Here is a 21,372-nt window from a genome sequence, read left to right on the forward strand (position 1 = left end):
ACACATAATTCAGTGAGAAACAGGGAAAGGAATGCAGATATTTCTGAAGGAAATTTTAGGGAAAAATTATCTATTTTTAGATTAACATTTCCCTGTGTTAAAAACTAGGAAAAAACACATAGCTTCAGCAGCCCATTCCACATAGACACCAGCAGACTGGATAAAAACACAAATGAATCCATCAAAAGATAATCTTAGGGTATTTATTTTAAAATAATCAAAGTAAGTTTAGGGCACTCTGACATGAATGGCATATTGTGAATAAATTTTCAAAACTGAATTATTACATTGAAAATGTTCATAACACATCACGTTTAAAACAAAAAGTAGTCCTAGCAATGCCATGCAATGTGCCTCCCCTCATACTCTGCTCAGCTAGCTCTTCAGGAAATGAGGTTCAATGGCTAATTTGAAGGAATTAGATCAATGTCACTATTTTTACAGAGTATTCCTGAAGATGGTGGACAGAACCAAGAGGAACTGAGATGAATTTCCTGCAGCAACTTTATTTTCTTTGTACTCTAAACCTCACATGACAACAAAATATCACCCTTTCTACTGATTTATGGCCGAGAAGAAAGGTTTCCTAATAAAGCATCACCAAATTTCATGTTATGTGTCATCAAGTGCCAGTGTCTTTAATACAATTAACTTAATTTATGATGATTCAGTAAAGGAATACAACCCCGTCTCTGTTTCTTTACCAAAATACATTTGTTTCATCATTAGAACCAAGAACATAAAGAGCCCAGCAGTACATTGAAATCAACAGTGGACACTGACAGTACATTGCCTGCAAATCATATTTCTAAAGAAAAATAAACTAAGAAAAGGATATTGTAGAAGAGATTTCTATCTATAGGAAGATAGCGTTTGAGGTTCGGGACCCTGTTTAGTTAACTGATGTGAGAACAAGAAAGGAAGTGTCATATCTTGATTACTGATTATATGAAGTTAGACAGTTAAAAATCACATGAATTAATACTAACAGAAGTTCAAAGATTATTTTATAATGTTGTGTGAGTTAACTTAAATATATTGTTTAATTAATTCTATCATTTTTTCACCAATTAATTGTCAAAGGTATGGTGCAGGGGGTGGGTGTATGTGCCCTGCCTTCCAGAGAGAACCAGTCAAGACAATAAAGAGAGGCAAAGAGAGTGAGAGCAGCTGCACATGTGTGGAGTTGTGATGTTTATGACACATGTACATTGTAACTGAGCAACCCAGTCTGACAATTTAATAATTTTTTTTAAGATAAATATTTTGGATTTCTTGAAATTCGACAGCTGAAATACAAATTATACTATTTAGAGAAGTTAAACTTCAATATAGATTTGAGGGAAGAACTAAAAAAAATGTAAATAACTCCATTTCTAAAAAATATGTTTAGATGCTTGTTTTTGAAATGCTGTTGAAATGTAAATGAAAATGTTCTTGCATTTACACCTTGTGACAATAATATTTTCTAAATTAGAATAATCTTTTTTCTTTCATATTGAGATTTCACAGGAATAGAATATTCTGACAGGAGTGAATAATCCCTGTCCATCACCATCTGCTACCCCTGGGACAGAGGATGGGGAAAGGTGAGGGCAGCAAAAACCACTAGCTTTCTGGCAGTATTTCTTACCAGCATCACCCTGTGCCAGGGATGGAGCAAACACAGGGGGAGGGGGAAAAGTTGTCTGGCTCCTTCCAGCAAGTGGGACCTATTCATCCAGCCTGAGGTGGGGGTTGCCAGGTGTCCGGTTCTCGACTGAAACCTCCAGTTGAAAAGGGAAACTGGCAGCATGTGGTCAGCACAAAATGTCTACCACTGGGGGAGCGGGAAGAGCAGCAGCGCTGGGAGGGGCCAATCTGTGCCGTGGGGTCACTGTCAGGGACAGAGATTCCCTCCGGCCTGAGCTGGGACCGGGCAGATTATCAGGGGAGCCGCGTTTGTACCCCCAGCACTGTAACTAGGACTGAAATAAGGGCGGAGCGTCCCGGAGAAGGTGTCAGTGAAAGAGAAGAGACGGGACCTGTCAGTCACATTGTAAAACGAGACCTCGCCCGCCTCATAGTCCAGGAAAATCCCCACCCGGCTGGGCCTGATGCTCACGGGGAGGGGGGTCGAGGGGGAAGTGAGGGCCTGATATCCCCCACCCCTCAGCCACATGACCCAGTATCCATGCTCAGGTGACAGTGTGACCTTCCCCTTCCTGCTCACAGATTCCCTACAAACCCCCAGGTACCAGCCTATCTTGCCTCCCACCTCCACCTCCCAGTAATGCCTCCCGCCTGTGAACCCCTCAGTGCCCAGGACCCAGATATCATGCTCAGCTCCCTCAGACTTGTTGGGCGGATCCCAGTTTCCGTGTCTCACATTTTTCAGATCTGCAGACAGGACGAGGTTGGGATGAGCCGTGCCTGGATCCAGAGTCACGTCCACTGGGGAGAGAGTCACAGAGTCAGGGCCGGGGGCAGGGGCTGGTCACTGGGATCAAAGGGAAATTAACCTGCATCCCCGTTACTCCCCATGGTGCCTGCCCCTTCTTCCACACACACACCCGGCACCTTCCTCTTAGTTCTCCCCCCTGCTCTTCCCCTCACCTTCTGCCCCCCTGACACCAGCACGCTTACCCCTCCTCTAGTGCCCTGGTGGCAGCCCCTCCCTTCACTCTTCCTCTGGACCCCTTAGGCCCATCTCTACCATTGCCCCCATCTGCCTCCATGGTGCCTGCCCTTCCCTTCCCACTTTTGGACCCCTGGTGTAAGCCCTTTCCCTCACCCCATCTCTGCCCCACTGGTGCTCACCCCTCCCCTCATCCTCCCTCTGCCCCCCTGGGGCCCACATCCCCACACCCCTCTCTCTTTTTGGTTCGGCCAGGCGGTGCTGGAGGAGGGGTGGGGGAGGCTTGGGCAGCGCAATGCGATGCTTGGGGGGGCAGGGACTTGGGCAGCGTGACGTGGCACTCGGGGGGGTTCAGCGGCATGGCGCTCGCAGGGGGGGGGTGTTACAGCTGGGCGGGGCTCTTTTTTGTTGCTTGGGGAGGCAAAAATGTTAGAGCTGGCCCTGCCTGCGGTTTCATCAGTGCAGCCCCCACTGTGTGCCAGCTCTCAGCCAGCAGGGTCCTGCCCCCTGTCCGGCCAGCACTGACTGCGCGCTGTGAGCTGCAGTAGCTGGTGAGTGCAGGCAGGCACCAGGTGGCAGCTGGTTACATGTTGCCCCTGCTTCAACCCCAACTTGGCCCTTTACCTGCTCCCCCCTCTCGCTGTCCTCTCCCTGCTTTGCCCCTTCCCGCCCCCCAGCCCCACTGCTCCTCCATATCTGCTGCCCCCCAGCGGGGCACATCCTGCTCCCAGCACTGTGTGAAGAACCAGCCCCTGACTCGAGTGCTCAGCAGCTCCCCAGCAGCCTCGCTGGCAGGCTCTTTCCTTCCCCCACTGCCTCTGGCTGGGCTGCACTCTGGGAAAACCCAAGACCCTCCAGCTCAGGGCACTGGCCAGGAGGAGCCGAGCCCTGCATGTGCCAACCTCCCCTGCCCTCCCCCTAGCGCTGGCACAAAGAAGCCTCTCCTCTCCTCAGCTAAGCTCTGAAGAGAGAGAGAGAGAGAGAGAGAGAGAGTGTGTGTGTGTGTGGTTTCCAGCCTGTTCACACCCCAAACTTGCCCGGGGTAGGGTCCTGCTCTCAGGGAGTGCGGAGCTACTCCATCCCCTGGGCACCCTCCCCTGCTGAGCCACCTCTCTGGCCCGGTTCCCTGAAGCCCCTGCAGTCAGGTTCCCTGGGCCCTGGTGCACAATGCATCCTTAGGGCTTAACCCCTTCCTGCCTGCGCTAAAGTCAGAGGAGGCTGGCTGGGTTATGTCGGTGGCCATCCCCTGCCGTAACCCCTCCCCTCACTGGGGTTATGGCTGAACAGAGGCAAGGGCCAAGTGGTACTGTGGAGTTGCAGGCACCTGGGAGGCAGAGGCATATGAGGGATGGGGCAGACCCCAGGGAATCTCTGTTGCTTTGGAGGGGGGATTTCCTCACTTCCTGCCCCCTCCATCTGGGAGAAGGTGCATCAGGTGCCAGTCCCAGCCCGTACCTGTGCAGTGCGTCTGCACTAGGGGTTTGCACCAGGGCAGTTACATCGGTGCAAGGAAACCCCGGCAGACACGGCCTGAGACACCACTGTGCTGCGGCCATAAACTCTCCCCTTACTGGGGTTATGGGTCAGTAATTACAGGGGCACTGGGGCAGGGGAGCTGGACTCTGGGCTCCAAGATATGGCCCGACCCACTGGGCTGCAGAGTCATTCTCACCCCCATGCTCTGGCCCAGGCCCATGGCAGTGTTTAGACTCAGGGAGCGTCTTCAGCAGGAGAGATTGAGGGAGCCCCACATCAGACACCCGGAGCCCAGCAGTTCCAATCCTCACCTGAGGGGGAGACCCACATTCTAATTCCCGCCTCACATCACACAGGGGGCACCTTTTATTGTTCATTGAAACTAGTCAGCAAACTCAACATGGATTCTGGAATAGTTTCAATCAAACCAAAAATATAAACTATTTCTCCAAAACATTTCTCCCTGGCCCACTTCAAACCTGTCTGAGCAACTTAGGAGTCCAAACTCCAGAAACTTGCAGTGAGTGACTGTCAACATCCCCAGAAACACACAGGTACGGGCAGGCCAGGCTCAGGGCATCAGCTATGAAACACTCCAGAGCTGCTGTTAAATTTGCCCTTGGTAGAAAAATCCCCCTCTCCGGGCCCTGATCTCACCCCCACATCAGGTTTAAAATGGAGACAGCTCCAGTCTGAACTCTCAGCCCAGAGCCATTTGTCCCATTGACTCTGTGAGTGGCATAGACCCTCTGCAGCTGCACCTGGGCATCTCCCAGAGTAGATAATGGTCACAGAGACCATCTCAGAGCCCCAGGGCTCAGGTGTCTCCATTTAACAACTGCACCAGCCACCCTCCTTGCTCTCATTAACTGGCCCTGGGTCAAACACGCTGGGAACTTTCACACCCAGCCACTGGAGATACTTTGGGTTCATCTACACAGCCCATGGCAGTGAGTCTCAGAGCCGGGAGAACAGACTGAGGTTTGTGAGTCTCCGGCTATGGCGCTAAAAAGAGCCATACAGACCTTTTGGCTCAGTCTGAATTTTGGGCTCTTAAGCCCAGGGAGCAGTGGGGGCTTCAAACCCAGGCTCCAGCCCCAGACACAACATCTACACAGCACAGCACAGACAGTAGCTGTGTTTAATGCTGTAGCACAAACTGCATGAGCCAAAGTCTGGCACCCCGGCTCTGAGACTCACCCAGGAGGGCTGACAAAGCAGCACAGCACAGACACCTTCCATGCCGGAGGGACATTCACTCTCCCAAGCTGGTGTCTGGAGGGCCAGCAACAGCCATGGGTGTTCCAGCTCCCATTGGTGGAAGTGCCCAGGCACCCACAGTGATGCACTGAGGAGGGCCAGCAACTGGAAAGCATCACCCTGACCCACCACAGACAGGGCTGGTCCAGTGCTGTGCACATAAGATGGGGCTGCCTCCAGGAGCAAGGACGGGGAGATTGGCCTGGTTTCCCAGAACACTCAGGGAACAGGGAAGTCCCAGGTTACTAAAGACACCCTGCCATGGGGAGGTGAGGCCCAGGACTGTGGGAACCCCATTTTGGCCTGGGAAAAGTGACCCTCCCCCAGGGTTAATTTGTTTTGACTGCAGGAAAAAGGGACACATTAAAAAGATGCTGCCCTGCAAGAACTTTGGATTTTGGGCAGAGGGGATTGGGGCTGTCGCTATGGGGCAGTGAGAGTTTCTAGTACTGGGTAAAATGGGTTGCTAAGAAAGCAGGCCTTAGGGTATAAGCGTCAGAGGGAGAGGCCAGCCATGGGTTTCAGACGCAGGGGTGGCTCCAGACCTCAGCACGCCAAGCACGTGCTTGGGACGGCAAGCTGCGGGGGGCGCTCTGCCGGTCACCATGAGGGCAGCAGGCAGGGTGCCTTCCGCGGCTTGCCTGCGGAGGGTCCACTGATCCCGTGGCTTCGGACCTCCTGCAGGCACACCTGCGGGAGGTCCGCCAAAGCCACGGGACCAGCGGACCCTCCACAGGCAAGCTGCCACAAAGGCAGCCTGCCAGCCGTGGTTGGGACGGCAAAATGGCTAGAGCCGCCCCTGTTCAGACGTCCCTCTGCTTACCAGGGATACCTTAGCCTCACTCACCTAGCCTCAAAGCTTGGGAACTGGGAGCGTTTGAGTAGCTTCCCCCAAGAACCTGAAAGGACTCCCTTGGAAAATGATCCAACCAGCAGCTCTAGGGGACAGCCACTCTCTGGGCCAGGGGAGCTGGGGCAGAAGCTAAATGTGATTCAGCCTTTCTGGTGGTCCCAGGAGAGGGATATGACTAGAGCTCTGACAGGGCTAGTGAACAGCTCTGTAATTTGCAGGCCCAGGTGCAGGTTTTCTTACTGAAACTGGCCAAGCAACAGGAGCAAACCCAGTGACCAAAGGACAGGCAGAAGGAGCTACTCACAGAGCAGGAGAGAAGCCACCAGGTTGTGGTTACAGAGGGCAAATGGGTCAAGGCACTGAAAAAGGAATAGGGCATTTGGCAGAAGAAATTCTGCTCTAGCTCCCAAGAAGCCGTTGGAGATAAAGCTCCAGCACCCGTATGAGCCACGGACTGGTGAGATTATTCAAATGCAGGAGAAACTCACAGCTGCTCAATGTACCAAGCGCCAGGCACCACCCCACAGGGAGGAAGTGGCAGCTGGAAGTGCCAATACCTCGGTCAAGGAGCCCTGTCCCTAGAGAAGAAGCAGCACCTGGAGACAGGAATAGTTCAGCCATTGGAGGTGCAAAGCAACAGGGAGCTGAGGAACAACAGTCTCAAGGCAGCCAAGGTAGGAAATGATCCATGCAAGAGGAAAGTTACCCGGGAGCCAAAACGGGAAGGGCTTGAACATGCCCTAGGCCTTGGGAAGGAGGGGCCCAGAAAGAGCTGCAGGACGTGAGTGGTGTGGCTGGTAAACTAGAGGTGGGTTTGCTGGGACACAGGAGCCTGCTACACTGGTTAGAAGGAAGAAAGTTGGAGAAGGTGAAACAGAGGGTGTCTGCAACTGAGCTGGGAGGGGAGATTCCCAGCTCATGTAAACGTACCTGCACTAACTCTGCTCAGGCTAGCACACTGAAGCTCGCATGCTAATAGAAGGTAGCAGTGTAGCCTGGCTAGGAAGGGCAGCTCGGGCCAGCTGCCTGAGTACGTACCAAGGGGGCTGGGTGGGTTTCTACTCAGGCAGTAGCTGAAGCTGCCACCTGTACCATCCTGGCCACATGGCTATTGTTAGGTGCTAGCTCAGCTACGTCTGTGTGAGCTGGGAATCACACCTCTTAGATCCAATATAAATGTTTCCTAATAGAGGAGAAAGAACAGATTCTGAAACAAGTTAAAGAACTAGAAAGACTAAAGCTGATGGCTCAGGAGGGGGCAGAGGTGCAGGCTGAGGGCTCTGGTGTGTGCGATAAGAGAGAAGCCAGCAATAAATCACCGGTGACTGCATTTACACAGGGGAGTGCAGTGATGCCGTGGGTGTCCTTGGAGGTTTTTAGGGGAACAAGTTGATCACCCACTGAAGGGCTGGATGTCAACAGGCACAGATACGGAGGTGCTGGCTAAAAGGGAAGCTGTAGTAATTGCCATGTCCTCTACAGCGACCCAGCAAACCCACCCACTAATGAACTGGGAAGAGCTAGAAGAAAAGGTTGCTGCAGCTGAGGGGAGCAGGGCAGAAGGCACAGCTGAGCACCCTCCAGGCCCAAAGGCTGAGGAGGAGCTAGAGAAGATGCGCTGCCCAAGGGACTGGATCTCAGCCCAAGCCATCCAGCAGGAGCAGGAGCACTGGAAGGAGTTTGTTTCAGCACTGGAAGGTGACCGGGGAACAGCAGTGGTTGTTACTGCAGCAGGAGCTGACGAAACTCCAGAATCAGCTTAAGGTCGAGTGTGGAATGAAGCCTGGTTCTGAGATGCATACGAAGCAGGAGACCCCGAGGCCTTGTGGAAAGAGAGAAAATTATGCCAGAGAGAGAACACAAGTCATCTTCAGAAAACAGAGCAGCTGGGCAGTGAGCTATGCCAGCCAGCTGGAGACAAGGTCAGCGCTGTGATGGGTGCACGGGTGGAAGATGGGCTGTCTGAGGTGGGGATTCCGGTTGCTAAAGGGAAAAGCAACCATGTTAATAACATAAAAACACACATCCAAGTAGGGTGACCAGATAGCAAATGTAAAAAATTGGGACAGAGGGTGCAGGGTAATAGGCATCTATATAAGAAAAAGCCCCAAATATTGGGACTGTTCCTAGAAAATTGGGACGTCTGGTCACCCTACATCCAAGAGGAAGCTGAAATAAGAAGGGAAGAGACAAGGGACCTGTCCCCCGCAGAGGTCTGGAAGAGCAACACAAAGCCTGAACTGAAGCTGGGCTATAAAGAAGTCCATCCGAAAGGAAAAGACATCCCTCCAGGGGAGGAGCAGGAAGGTGCTTTTCCAGTTGATAACATTACACACAGTCGTGTGGGCGGAGGAGGATCCAAAATGGACTCCCAGAGCTCCTTTGCTGAAGGCTGCAGGAAAAAAGATATGGCCAGTAGCAATTAATGATGCAAAGAAGGAAATAATCTGAATGAAAGAGACCTTGGAAGAGACTCATTGCAGACTTCTGTGAATTCAGGGGACATCATTACTTGCTAGTTGTGGATTATTTTTCCAGGCATATAGAAATAGCGTACTTAAAAGATATAACATATCAGAGTGTTATTGAGGAACTGAAGTCCACTTTTGGTTGTTTCAGGGTTCCAGAAGAACTTGTGACAGAGCATGGACCACAATTCACTGCAGCAGAATTTAATTTAGCCAGATAAAATATGATCTTCTTCATATTACTAGCAGCCCATATTATTCACAAGTGAATGGAGAAGCTGAAAGAGCTGTACAGACAGCCAAGAATATCCTACAACAGAAAGATCCATTCTTTGCTCTTCTGAGTTACAGATCAACACCAATAGCAGCTCCTGGATACAGTGCAGCACAACTCCTGATGGGAAGACAACTCAGAACTGCCCTCCCAAAGTAGGGAGTGGCCAAATCCGATAAAAAGGCAAAAAGAGCTTAGGAACACTTTTACAACAGACATCATTCAGAGACCTACCAGATCTAGAACCTGGTGATGGTGTTTGTGTCAAACTGGATGGAGAAAAAGAATGGAATACTCCAGCTGTCGTAAAGAAAAATAATTCAGCGTCCAGGTTGTATGTGGTCGAGACTGACAGAAGAGAGCTCAGCAGAAACTGTCAGTATCTACAGTTTGTTTCTCAAAAAGAACAATCGACAGAGCAAACTCTACAGATGGTGGATGCAGAGCAAGAAGACGACTCAAGGATTCCAGACGGACCACAGTCAGTCATTGCAACTAATGAACACCAGAGAACCAATCTCTTACATATTCGGGTCATGTCATTAGAAGACCAGTGCCATTCAGAGAGACCCGATAGACTGATCCATACTGCACTCCAAATACAGTGTGACAGTGTAAATACTGTAAATGGTAGGAATGTAGGATTTAAAGGGGGAGATGTAATGGAATGCTAAACTGTATTATACTGTTCAGCCATTAGGTGCTGCTGTGTGCTAAATACCATTTTTAAAACAATCCTCAGTCAGAGCTGGCAGAGCATTAATTGATCTTACACTGAACACAGCTGGTGTGTATCTAGCACGGAGGGAAGCGCTGTGGCCAGTCCATATCTGGCACAGGAGCATGACACCAGTGGTGAAAGGTCAGTGCTATTGACTATCTCTCCGATAACCAGAGGGCCTGACTTAGGTTTGGTCTACACCACAGAGTCAGTCTGATGCAAGGCAGCTTATGCTGACCTAATTATGTCAGTGCACACACCACAGCCTTGCTCCCACTTATGTAAGTGCTGCATTACACCGACATAATAACTCCACCTGCACAAGAGGCATAGGACTAATATCGGTGTAGTTAGGGTGATGCAGTGTTGGTGCAGGCACTGCCTTACTTATGTCAGCTGTTGGCTGTCATTAATTTCACGGCTCCATGCTGGAACCCTGAAATTATCAAGAAAGCCCTGTCCCATGGTGGGCTTCAGCTGAAGCCCAGCTGCCCTCCATCCTAGCTCCCTGCTAAGGGAGGTGAGAAGCTGGGTGGCTGCCCAAGATCCCTGTGGGGCAGCTGGGCTCCTGGCGGGGAGCTGGGCACAGCTGAGAGAAGGAGGGCAGTGGGGACAACAGCCACCCCAGTAATTACTGCCGTGGCTGTAAGGTGACCTAACATAGGTTGACTGACGTTTGCAGTGTAGACATGCCCTTACAGGGGGTACAAGTTCTGAACTACGCCACGCTGCAGACTATGGGAGATTTTGCCTGTCACATGAGCTACATAGAACATTGGGGACACAACTCCTGGTCTCTTTATACTTCAGTGATGAGAATAAAAATATGGCCAAGGGCCTTGCAGATTTCCTTGTGGCAGCAGGGCAGGAAGTACCCCTCTGGGTGCAGACAATAACCAAGTGTGAGCCATGGTCAAGCCTTCCTTTGGGTACAGTCTGGCTTTGTGGGGAGAAGGGATGTCATGGGGGCCGGCCCTTTAAGGGGAGTCAGGGACCAGCCTACCTATGACAGGCTCCGAGTAAGGGAGAACCAGCCAACCCAGCCCCAGCTGGAAGTAATTAAATCTGTAGATGGCTGGTTGGCAGCCAAACAGCTAATGAGCCCGATAAAGGGTTACCAAGGCTCAGCTGAAGGGTCCTAGAGACAGGAAGCTGCTGAGGAGAGGGGATCCCAGGAGAGATCACACAGCAAGGAGCCAGGAGGGGATGCCCCTAGAGAGAGGGGCTCCCCTGAGGGAGAAGAGCCCCCAGAGGTGACAGTGACAGCCCACAGCAGCTACAGCAGGACAGAGCCCTAAAGCTGAGAGCTGCAGGGAATAAAGGTGCAGCCTGACCTGAACCCAGCTCTGGGGGCTCCTGATTCCACCAGGGAGATTGAACCAAGCTCAGCTCCAGGAAGAAGGGCTGGGAGCTCCTCATTCCATGAGGAAGACAGAACCAAGCCCGGCTCTGGGAATGGGGGGGCTGAGGGACTCCTGACTTGAGGAGAGTGAGGAGCTGGAGTGAGAGCCAGGGCTGGAGCAGAGCAAAGGAAAATATTTTATTTGGGGGTTTACATGAACTAAAAACAGACCTCAGCAGGGGACTTTTGTCTCAGACCTTTTGGACTGTGTGGAGTAATGTGGAGTGTGAAGAGGGTAAGCTGAGGTGGGGTGTTTGCAGGGCCACCCTGAGCCAGCTGAGGGAGTGTGGAAGATGAATGTGAGAAGGGGATGATGATGGGATGCTCGGGATCCCTACATGCTCAGGGACATGAAATGGCCCAGACCCATCTGTGACCAGGCCCAGTGGACACAGACTGCACTGGGCTGGGGGTAGCAAAGGGGAGGGGAGCAGAGGTGGGGAGGGGAGCAGGGATGAAATGAACCTGAGCCTAGGTTGGTGCCTGGAAAGAGCATCTGGCCTTCCTGACTCTTGCCTTGACCTGGGATTCTGTTCTGATGGTTGCCACACAATTTGTCCTCCTCACCACCCTGGATGCCTCACACCCACTGCCATCCCCTTCAGTGGCTCCACTCCTTCTGCTCCCCTCCCAAGCTCTGCCCTGCTCACCCCTCAGCCCCTGCGGCTCCCCCACTACCAGCCCCACTCACCCTCATGCTCACTTTGTTCCCTTCTCCCACCAGCTCCCTCTAGACCAGGAACAAACTCCCTCCATGGTTAAAGTGCTGTCCTAGGAACCAGCAGATCTAGGCCCAGCTTCACCACAGGCTGTCTGTGTCACCTTGGACAAGTCACTGAGTCTCTCTGTGTTTCAGTTCCCCAGCTGTGAAATGGGGATAATCGTCATGGGCGGTGGGTAAAATAGGCCAGGCTCTGGTCCCACCCATGTTCTGCGCTCTCCCCCAAGCCATTGCCCAAGCCGGCGGGAGCTCAGCTTTGCCGCTGGCCAGAGGCTAACAACCCGGTGCTGGGGACAGTGTGGAGGCCAGCCGGTGACCTGGCACTGGGGGCGGTACTGTGCTGGTGCAGGCCAGTGACTCAGGATGGCTTGATCAGGACTCCTCTGGCTGCTTCGAGGAAGAGGGTGGGGGCGCATTCAGGGCACTGGTTGACAGGGGGGAGCTGATATATGGGGCTCCAGCAGATGGGAGTTGGGGGGGATGAAGACTTGGGCAGAAGGGGCTGGGCCATGTGGCTAGCTTCCCCGAAGGGGGCTCATGTGCCACCCATGATAATCGTCCTTCCATCCCCCACTCTGTGTCCATCTGGTCTATTCAGACTGGAAGCTCTTTGGGGCAGGGACGGTCTGTTACATGTTTTACAGCTCCCAGCACCAGGGCCCTGAGTGTGGCTGGAAACTCCAGGCCGTCCTGCACTGCAAATAATATCCGTGAGTTTAGGATCAGATTGTGCCACCCAGACTCACGCTGGGCAGCCCCTCGAGATCCATTGCACCAGGGTGGCAGAATCCAGCCTTTAACTCAATAAGAAATTCTGTTTGTTTTATGCTGCCCTCAAATTTCCCAGGTGCTGCAGATGTTCCTGTTGAAGCCTGAACCTGGGGTGTGGAGTTGTCATGGGGGATCTGGAGTGTGGACAACCGAGCAAGGGACAGTCAGGGCTTGTGGTCCAGGGGAGAGGAGGGGAGGGGATGCTTCTCCTCTTTCCTTTGGAAGTAACTTTAAGGGTTTGTCTACACAGGGAAAAGCCCTGAATAGCTAGTGCAGAACAGCTAGTCAGCACTGACTGCCTGTGCGGACACTCTGATTCCATGCTAAGAGTGCCCGTGTCTGCTTTGGGTTAATCCCCATTGGAACTGAGTGCCCTCCCCCCTCTGCTGCAGACTGAGTGCAGAATAATAGTGTCCACATGGGGAGTTAGTGCGGAATAGCTTTAAATTCACACCCTCACTATTATGGTGCAGAACAGCGATTCCACACTAGCCATGCTGGGCTCTTCCCTGTGAATTCCCCACGCCGACAAGCCCTCAGTGTGGGGAGAGGAGGTTTGAATTCCTTGTTCCTTAACCTAGCAACCCTTCTAGAGCCACCAGCTGCCCCTCTGCCCTCCACCCACTCTCTGCCACTGCATCCAGCAGGGTTGGATAAGCTCATCGGCTGGATGTTTCTGCCAAAAAAAGGTGAGCAGTGAAACATAGCAACAAAGAACAGTTAAACAATTGCCTGTGGCACCAGCTTCCCCCTCACAGCAGGTACTGTGTCTGTGTGTGTGTGTAGCCTGGGTATTCTCTATTTTGCCCCACCCCTTAGTTACTGTGAGAGCTGTAAGAGGACTGAGCAGGGACCGAGTATCCCAGAGGAATGGGTCTGACAGTGACTGTGGCAGTATCAGTGTTAGTTACCTGCGTATCCTCGGGCTCTGGCGAGTCCTGAAATAATCAGACATGAGAATTTACACAAACAAAATGCCGACTCAGCAAGTTACAGGCTTAACAAGTCACACACTGAAAAACAAACAACACAGAACTTACCCAGTTCTGCCAGAGGGTCCATGGGAATGAGAGGGGAGAAAAGGGAAAAAAAGAACATAAATGAATCAATAGGAGAGATTCTCAGTAACAAAAGTGCCCAGTTCTAAACCCACATTACATTGGCCTCAGTGGGAATTTTGCCTGAGTAAGGACAGCAGGATTGGGCTCCTAATCAGTAGTTAGGGCTTCTACTTTATTGCACCTGATCCCGCAAAACCTCCCCCCAGAAATCAATGGGGCCGCACCTGTGGGGATCACTCATGTGAGTCAGGGGGGCAGATAAAGGGCCCGGTTCTCTCCCTGCTCCAGTCACTGTGTGCAGGGATGGTGCAGACTGGCTGGGACCAGGCCCTGAACATCAGAGAATTCCCCTGGCGTAGGGAGAGCCCAGCTGGGGTAAAACAGCGTAACTGGCTCCTGTGCTAATTGCCCCCCTCATCCTGGTGTAGGGGGAGTGTCAGGGCTGGGACTGAGGGGCTGGGTGTGTGTGTGCTGGGGCAGGGCAGGGCACATCACCAATTCTCAGGGATCACGGCCAGCTGGAGTGAATCAGAACAGCCCCTGGGGCAGCCTGAGAACCAGGGAGCCATAACCAGCTCCCGCCCTGCCCCCGTCCCCCACCTCGCAAGTCCTGGCCCAGCAGAGAACCTGGGCCTGCAGCTCAGAGAACTCTTCCTTCATAAGTGTCTCCATCATCTGGGTGATGCTGGTGACCCCAAGGGGTGCTGAGCTCCTACAACTCCTGCCGGCTTCAGTGTGAACAGACCCATGTGCCTGATCCTACAGCTGCTGTGTGTGGTGTGTGGAAACAGGGCTCAGAGGGCCCGATCCTGCTCCAAGGAAACCTATGTGTGTGGGATAACATCCATGGCGAGTTCTCAGGGTGGGCCCTATTCATGTAAAATAATTATTGTTCTCGTTAATATTAGTGTTGCCAGGTGTCTGGTTTATGACTGGAACACCTGGTCGAAAAAGGACCCTGGCAGCTCCGGTCAGCACTGCTGACCGGGCTGTTAAAAGTCCAGTCAGCAGTGCAGTGCGGCTAAGGCAGGCTCCCTGCCTGCCCTGGCTCCGTGTGACTCCTGGAAGCAGCCAGCGTGTCCCTGAGGCCTCTAGGCACAGGGGTGATCAGGGAAGCTCTGAGCACTGCCCCTGCCCTGAGTGGCAGCTCCACGGCTCCCACTGGCCAGGAACCAGGGCCAGTTTGAGCTGCGGGGGCAGTGCCTGCGAGCGCTGAGGCACCTGGCTGACCCTGCGCCTAGGAGCCGGACATGCTTCCAGGAGCTATGCAGAGCCAGGGCAGGCAGAAAGCCCTGCTCATTGGGAGCTGCCTGCGGTAAGTGCCACCAGGTTGGAGCCCGCACCCCAAACCCTCTCCAGCACCCCCGGCCCCAGGTCGGAACCCTCTCCTGCACCCTAACTCCCTCCCAGAGCCCACACCCCAAACCCCTGCCCCAGACCTGAGCTCCCACCAGCACCCAAATTCCCTCCTGGAGCCCAAACCACTGCTCCAGCCCTGAGCCCGCTTCCACACATCAAACCCCTCAGCTCCAGCCCAGACCCCCTCCTGCACCCCAAACCCTTCATCCCTGGCCCCACCCCAGGGTTCACACCCCCATCTGGAGCCTTCATCCCCTCCTGCACCCCTGCCCCAGCCCAGAGCCCCCTCCCATGCTCTGAACCCCTCATTTCTGGTCCAACCCCAAAGCCTGCACCCCCAGCCAGAGCCAAAACCCCCTCCTGCACCCCAAACCCTTGCCCCAGCCCAGTGAAAATGAGTGAGGGTGGGGGAGAGTGAGCGACAGAGGGAGGGGAGATGGAGTGAATGGAGGCGTGGCCTCAGAGAAGGCACAGACCCTAGGGGAAGAGGCAGGGCAGAGGGTGGGGCAAGGGTGTATGGTTTTGTGCCATTGGCAACTGTAGTTAATATTCATATTTCAATACCACAAATTTTCCATTCATTATTTCTGGGTAATATCTGGATTTCCCCTTGTCATGTACGTTACCTGTAAAAGTAACACATTAATTTTTACACTAACACGTCTTTGCTCTCACAGCTCTGAGTGTTCCCTTTCCAATTTAAAGCATAATCAAAACTAGTAAAAACACACATACCTTTCACTGCCTCGTATTCCCCTGGAAAGTAAAATCCGGAGTTAATGTTGAGTCTCAAAACTTAATGGGAAATAGTTGAGCGAAAAGCAACGTCTCCCTCACTGGTGATACAAATGTTTTGTAAAATGTGTCCATAAGACGCTAGGCAGAGCACAGCACAGGAGCCGGCTTCTTATGGAGGCAGGGACCCAACCTGTCCTGCCCCAGCTGTTACATGTACTATGTTATACACCTCAGACACTGCACAGGTAAACCTGGACCAGAGAGCAGGGCTTCCTGGCTCCACATCACTACTCTCTGTCCCTCCCATATTGATCCCTGAAACTCTCCCCACTCACTCCTCTTCATCCCCTGACCTCTGCACAGACACACACACCTTTAAGTAGGGTTTCCAATTTTGGTTGGATGTATTCCTGGAGATGTCATCACAAGACATAATCTTTAATTAAGGATTAATCTTTAATGCCTGGAGACTCCAGGGAAATCCTGGAGGGTTAGCAACCCTACCTTTAAGCCCCACCCAACATCATACCTGCATATCCCATGGCCAGTCTCCTGCCCCACTCCACATTGTTATTTGCATTCCAGTTGCATCTACAGGTTGCACTCAGCGCCGGGCCCAACTGCAGTAGGTTCTGTATGCACACAGTCCATGCTGGGCCCCACTGTGCTAGGTCCTGTACACACACACTCAGGGCTGGACCCCACAGCCAGGGCTGGATTAACTCTCCTGAGGGCCTGGGACTAGTTGATTTTGTGGGGCCCCCTTTTCTCTGGGGTTGGGCCAAAAATGAGGGTTTCAGTGTGTCAGAGGGGGCTGCTGGGGAGCGGGCTGGGGGCAGGGATCTGGGCGGGAGGTAGGGTGCAGGAGAAAGCTGGGACTGGGGGGTCTGGAAGGGAGGGAGGGTGCAGGAGCAGGCTAGGGGTGGGGGTGCGGGATCTGGGAGGGAGGGAGGGTGCAGGAGCGGGCTGGGGGGAGGGAGTGTGGGGTCTGAGGGAAGGTGCAGGAGTAGGCTGGGGGGGTCTGGGAGGAAGGGTGTGGGAGGGTGTGGGGGTGAGGGGTCTGGGAGGGAGGGAGGGTGGGATCTGAGGGAAGGTGCAGGAGTAGGCTGGGGGGGTCTGGGAGGGAGGGTGTGGGGGTGGGGGGTCTGGGAGGAAGGGAGGGTGTGGGAGCAGGCTGGCGGTGGTAATGCGGGGTATGGGAGGGTGTAGGAGCGGGCTGGCATGTGGGGCACTTACCTGCTGTTCCCGTTTGGTGTCAGGAAAGGACACCTGCAGGCACCGACCCCCACATCTCCCATTGGTCCCAATTCCCAGCCTACGGGAGCAGTGGGAGTGGAGCGAGCAAAGCACTGGGACAGAGAGCTTCCCTGCACTAGTGGTGGCGCAGCTCCAGCCCGGGGTGGGTGTGGGAGAAACGGGTCAGCAGTGCATGGAACCGCTCCCCCTTCCCCCCCGCCAGACAGAGCCGGCCAAGAATGCAACACAGAGGAGCTTTAGTGGCTGCAGCCCAGGCCCACCCCCGCTTAGCCTGGGGCCCTGCGCTACTACAGCCCCTAAAGTCCCCTTCTTAATCCAGCCCTGCCCACAGCACTAGGACCTGTACACACACACTCCAGACTGTAAGAGACACAGTCCCTATTCCAAAGTGTTTACACACTGGGGGCCTGACCCTGCAAATATTTATGCCCAGGTCTAACTTTACCCACAAACCTCGTCCTCTTCCCCACCCACCCCTCTAACTGCTGCCCCATCTCCCTCCTCCCTTTTGTCTCTGAACTCAGTGAACCCAGGCTGCAAACAATGCTTGTGTCTCCAGCTGTCCTAGATCCCTTCCAGTCTGACTTCCCACTCCACTCGAACCGCTCTCACTGGGGTCCCTAGTGATCGCCCTGGCCAAATCTCAGTGCCCACAGCCTTGTGGTTATTTCTGGTTTCTCCCTCTGCACACCCAGGCCACTTCTGCTGCCTCTTGAGCGTTATCTCCAGTATCTGCCCTTTTCTCTCCATCCCTGCAGCACAATCTCTCTCTCAGGCCCTCATTAGATCCTGCCACAACTAAAACAACAGCCTCTTCTATGGCTCCCATACGCACCCACTGTCCCCTTCTGTCCACACAAACTGCATCTAAGAAAGTGACAGTCCCTGGCCCAGGGAGCTCACCCTCTGCATGGCCAACCGGGTACAACAGGGGGATGAAATAGACAAGTGGCGTGAAGGGGTTGGGAGGGGGAGGTAACGATAAAAACAAACCACAGCCCAGCTCAGCAGGTGCCCAGTGCCAGATGGGAGAGATTCCATGGGGTGCAGCACAGCTCGGTTTGGAGGAGGAGTGAAGAGAGAAGGGGGCAGCTTTACTAATATTGAGGGAGTGTTTTTCGGTACATGGAGTGGGAGGGGGAGAAAACACTGAGGTGTTTAAGGGAGAAGCAGACAGGTGGGTGACCCAGGCTGTGGGTGACCAGACACCCCAATATTATCAGGACCGTCCCAATATTAGGGGCTTTGTCTTATATATGCAACTATACACCCTACCGCAAAAAAAAAAAAAAGGCCAGCATCAATACGGCTCCCTCTGGAAGTGGTGCTGAGGGTGATGGCTCCACGAGCCCACCCCTACAGCCGGCTCTGCAGGCTGCCATCATTGGCAGAGGGAAGGCGGCGCCAATCGCTCAGACAGGGTGGGACTAAATGTTGAGTTGAGGGACCTAAAGGCAAAGACAAGGAGCTTGTGCTGGAGCGGTGCTGGAGGGGCCTTAGTGGAACTAAGTGGTGGAGGTGGCAGGAGAGACAAGCCTGAGGGCTGAGCCCAGCAGCCGGGCTTTGGATGCAGCTGAGGGGACAAAGCGGCTGGCATCAAGGCTGGGCAGGAGGAGATCACAGCAGTGGAGGTGTGAGATGATGGGGGGAACGAGAGCCTGGGCTGTCAGGACAGACACAAGAGGCTGTATCTGTGACGTGTTATACACGCAGGAGCAGGGAGACTGGGGTGAGGTCAGGACGTGCAGCCCAGCGAGAGGGTGAGTCAGAGACAATGCCCAGATTTCTTGCCTGAGTGACTGGGAGGATGGAGGTGTTGTTAGGGTGGCCAACACTGTATTTCAAAAATACAGGATAGTTTTTTCTGCCTGCTTGCCCAACTCCCAACCCAGGCCTGCATCATGGAACAGTTCTGAGCCACTCTGGGCTCCTTCCAGTCAGCTCAAGCCTCACACCCCACCTCAGGTCTCTGGACCACAGGAGAAGCAGAGATCCTGGTACCTAGCTCGGGACAGACCAGTGTGTGGGATGGGAGGCAGGGAGGCAGGGGGAGCAGCCACAGCCCCCTGCCTCTGGGACAGCTCACGGTGTTATCCAAAGAGATGAAGAAACTAGGAAGTGAGGAGGGCTCTGAGGGGTGCAGAAGAGATTAAACACTCAGCGGTTGAACCTAAGTTGCCCTCTGGACATTGATGAGAAGATGTCAGACAGCCAAGATGTGGGAAGAGTCTTTAGCGGAGAAAGAGTTTGAGAGACATTGGCACAGAGTTGGTATCTGATGCCATGCGTGTAGGTAAGAGCTACTAGAGGCAGGGTGTGGAGAGAGGAGAGCAGGGGGCCAAGCACTGGGCTCTGGGGGGTGTTCTCTGAAAGAGGGAGACAGGAAGAGACCGACTCAACAAAACAGACACAGAAGAAGCAATTAGAGAGGCAGGAAGAGAAGTGGGAGAGGATGGAGCTGTGAAAGCCAAGGATTTAATGGAGACAGGAGTGGTCAGTGGTGTCAGAAGGAGGAGCATGAAGCTAGCACAAGGAGGACAAGGATCACGCAGAAGCCATAGGATCTGGCCAGGAAGGTCATTAGAGACTTTGGCAAGAGTGGTTTCAGGGGAGTGCAGGGGACAGAAGCTGGATTGGAGCAGGTCTAGGATGGAATTGGAGGAGAGGATCTCCAGACAGAGATTGTAGACAGAGCGTTCACTGAGCTCAGAGATGGATGGAAGAAGGGGCAATAATTAGACAGGGAATGGGGGTCAGGGATGGAAAGTGTGAAGATGGGTGAGACTAAGTGTCACAGGGTGTCTGGTCTTTTAAGGGGAGTTGGACCCAGCCACACCCTGTGACTAATCAGCTGATGTTGAGGCCAGGGATCAGGTGATGGCTTAAAGATCTCCTTGTCCTCATAAATGCCTGGCCAGCAAGTCCCTCAGCTATGGAGAGCTTCAGGGAGCAGGAAGACACCTGCAGGACACCCTAAGTCAGGGGAAAGGGCCCTGTTCATGTCTTATTGTAACAGAAACATGAAAACAAAATTTTAACAAGGTTTCAAGCAGAAATTTGAACGGGCATCCAGATGTCTGAGGCAGCTTCGAAAACCTCAGCCTCATTGTGTGAAAGGCTGGAAATTTGTAACTCCCTTCCCTGCACCAGCCTTCTCACAGCCACTGTGAGTAGAACTGACCAGTGGGTGAGAAATACCTTGTCAGACAAGATAGTGCCCTGCTAACAAGTGTAAGCAGAGTCAGGATGCACTCTACCCTGACATCTGGTGGTGAATTATGGCGAGTGTGGAAAAGAACTTAGGGGGCTGGTCTTGTTTGCATAGGCACACCCAATCTGCCTAGCATAAGCCCACGGCAGCCCAAAATGGTCACTTTGACAGCTGTGGGATCCCCCATTTCTCAGTTATTGGGGTAGGATGAATAAAGTGTTGTTACCCTGATTATGTGAATGAAGGACTATGAGACTGTTTTATGACAGAGGGTCTCACAATCAACTAAGTAGCACTTGCTAGACAAGGGACACAGGTTCCAAAACCCAATAAATTAAGAGTGGGTGGGGATAGCTGTGTCTGGTATGTCAATTGTGCTCTCTCTCTATGTTCCTCCTTCTTGAGTAACAGAGCTACTTTTGATTCCATTAGGAATCTAGTTAGAGGCTGCTGAGCCTGATTTCAGTTTAGGCTAATGGTGCACCAGCACTGGGGCTCCCCTACTACAAGCTGAAACTACTAAAAGAGCTAAACTTAGTGAGCTGAGATCACTGACTGCTGTGTTAATTGGTGGGGGAGCCTAAAGATACATTGCTAAGCATTTGGCAGAGCAGTTTGTAGGATGGTTGGAGCAGTGAGTGCAGCAGAGTGGAGCTGAGCAGTCTGTGGGGACAGTGGGAGTGGTTCACGGGACAGCGAGGGGAGAGGAGAAGCTGGTGGAGTGCATGTGGGACAGTTGGAGTGGCCCATGGAACAGCAAGTGGAGCAGAGCAGACTGGAGCAGTTTGTGGGGACGGCTGGAGGAGTGAAGCCGTTCGTGGTGAAGGCAGCAGCAGACCTCCACGGAGAGGCGGGGCAGTCAGCCTTGGCCCACATAAGGTGCCCCTTAACACTCTGTGTGCCCCCTTCATTTCCACCCAGGCTGGGGGAGTAAAACTCTGCAGATGAACTTTTGAACTCTGGGGTGGCACTGACCAGGGACAGAGACTTTTGGGTTGTTGGACTTTGGAGTGATTTGGACTTAAGACCCTGAGGGGAAAAGGACATTGCCAAACGTACTTGGAGGTGGGTCTTATGCTCATGGTTTGTGTTATGAATCCTGTTTGTGGTGTTTCCCCAATATGATGCCACATTGTTTCCCTCCTTTATTAAAAGGATTTTGCTACACTCAGACTCTGTGCTT

The 21,372-nt window shown here is 53.0% G+C and overlaps 1 protein-coding gene across 2 annotated transcripts in view; it reads right to left on the minus strand.

The window, feature by feature from the left end:
• Positions 1-699: 699 nt before the first annotated feature.
• Positions 700-21,372, minus strand: part of LOC123345200 (butyrophilin subfamily 2 member A1-like) — a 52,192-nt gene continuing 31,519 nt past the window's right edge. For both annotated transcript variants that reach the window (XM_044981907.1, XM_044981908.1), the window contains exons 9-12: positions 15,719-15,739; positions 13,604-13,609; positions 13,475-13,501; positions 700-2,433 (exon numbers count right to left, since the gene is read on the minus strand). In XM_044981907.1, coding sequence (XP_044837842.1) covers positions 1,880-2,433; positions 13,475-13,501; positions 13,604-13,609; positions 15,719-15,739 — 608 coding nt within the window. In that variant the 3' untranslated portion in view covers positions 700-1,879. The remainder of the gene's footprint in view (positions 2,434-13,474; positions 13,502-13,603; positions 13,610-15,718; positions 15,740-21,372) is intronic.

Source organism: Mauremys mutica, chromosome 12 (genome assembly GCF_020497125.1).
Source record: "Mauremys mutica isolate MM-2020 ecotype Southern chromosome 12, ASM2049712v1, whole genome shotgun sequence".
Classification (NCBI taxonomy): domain Eukaryota; kingdom Metazoa; phylum Chordata; order Testudines; family Geoemydidae; genus Mauremys; species Mauremys mutica.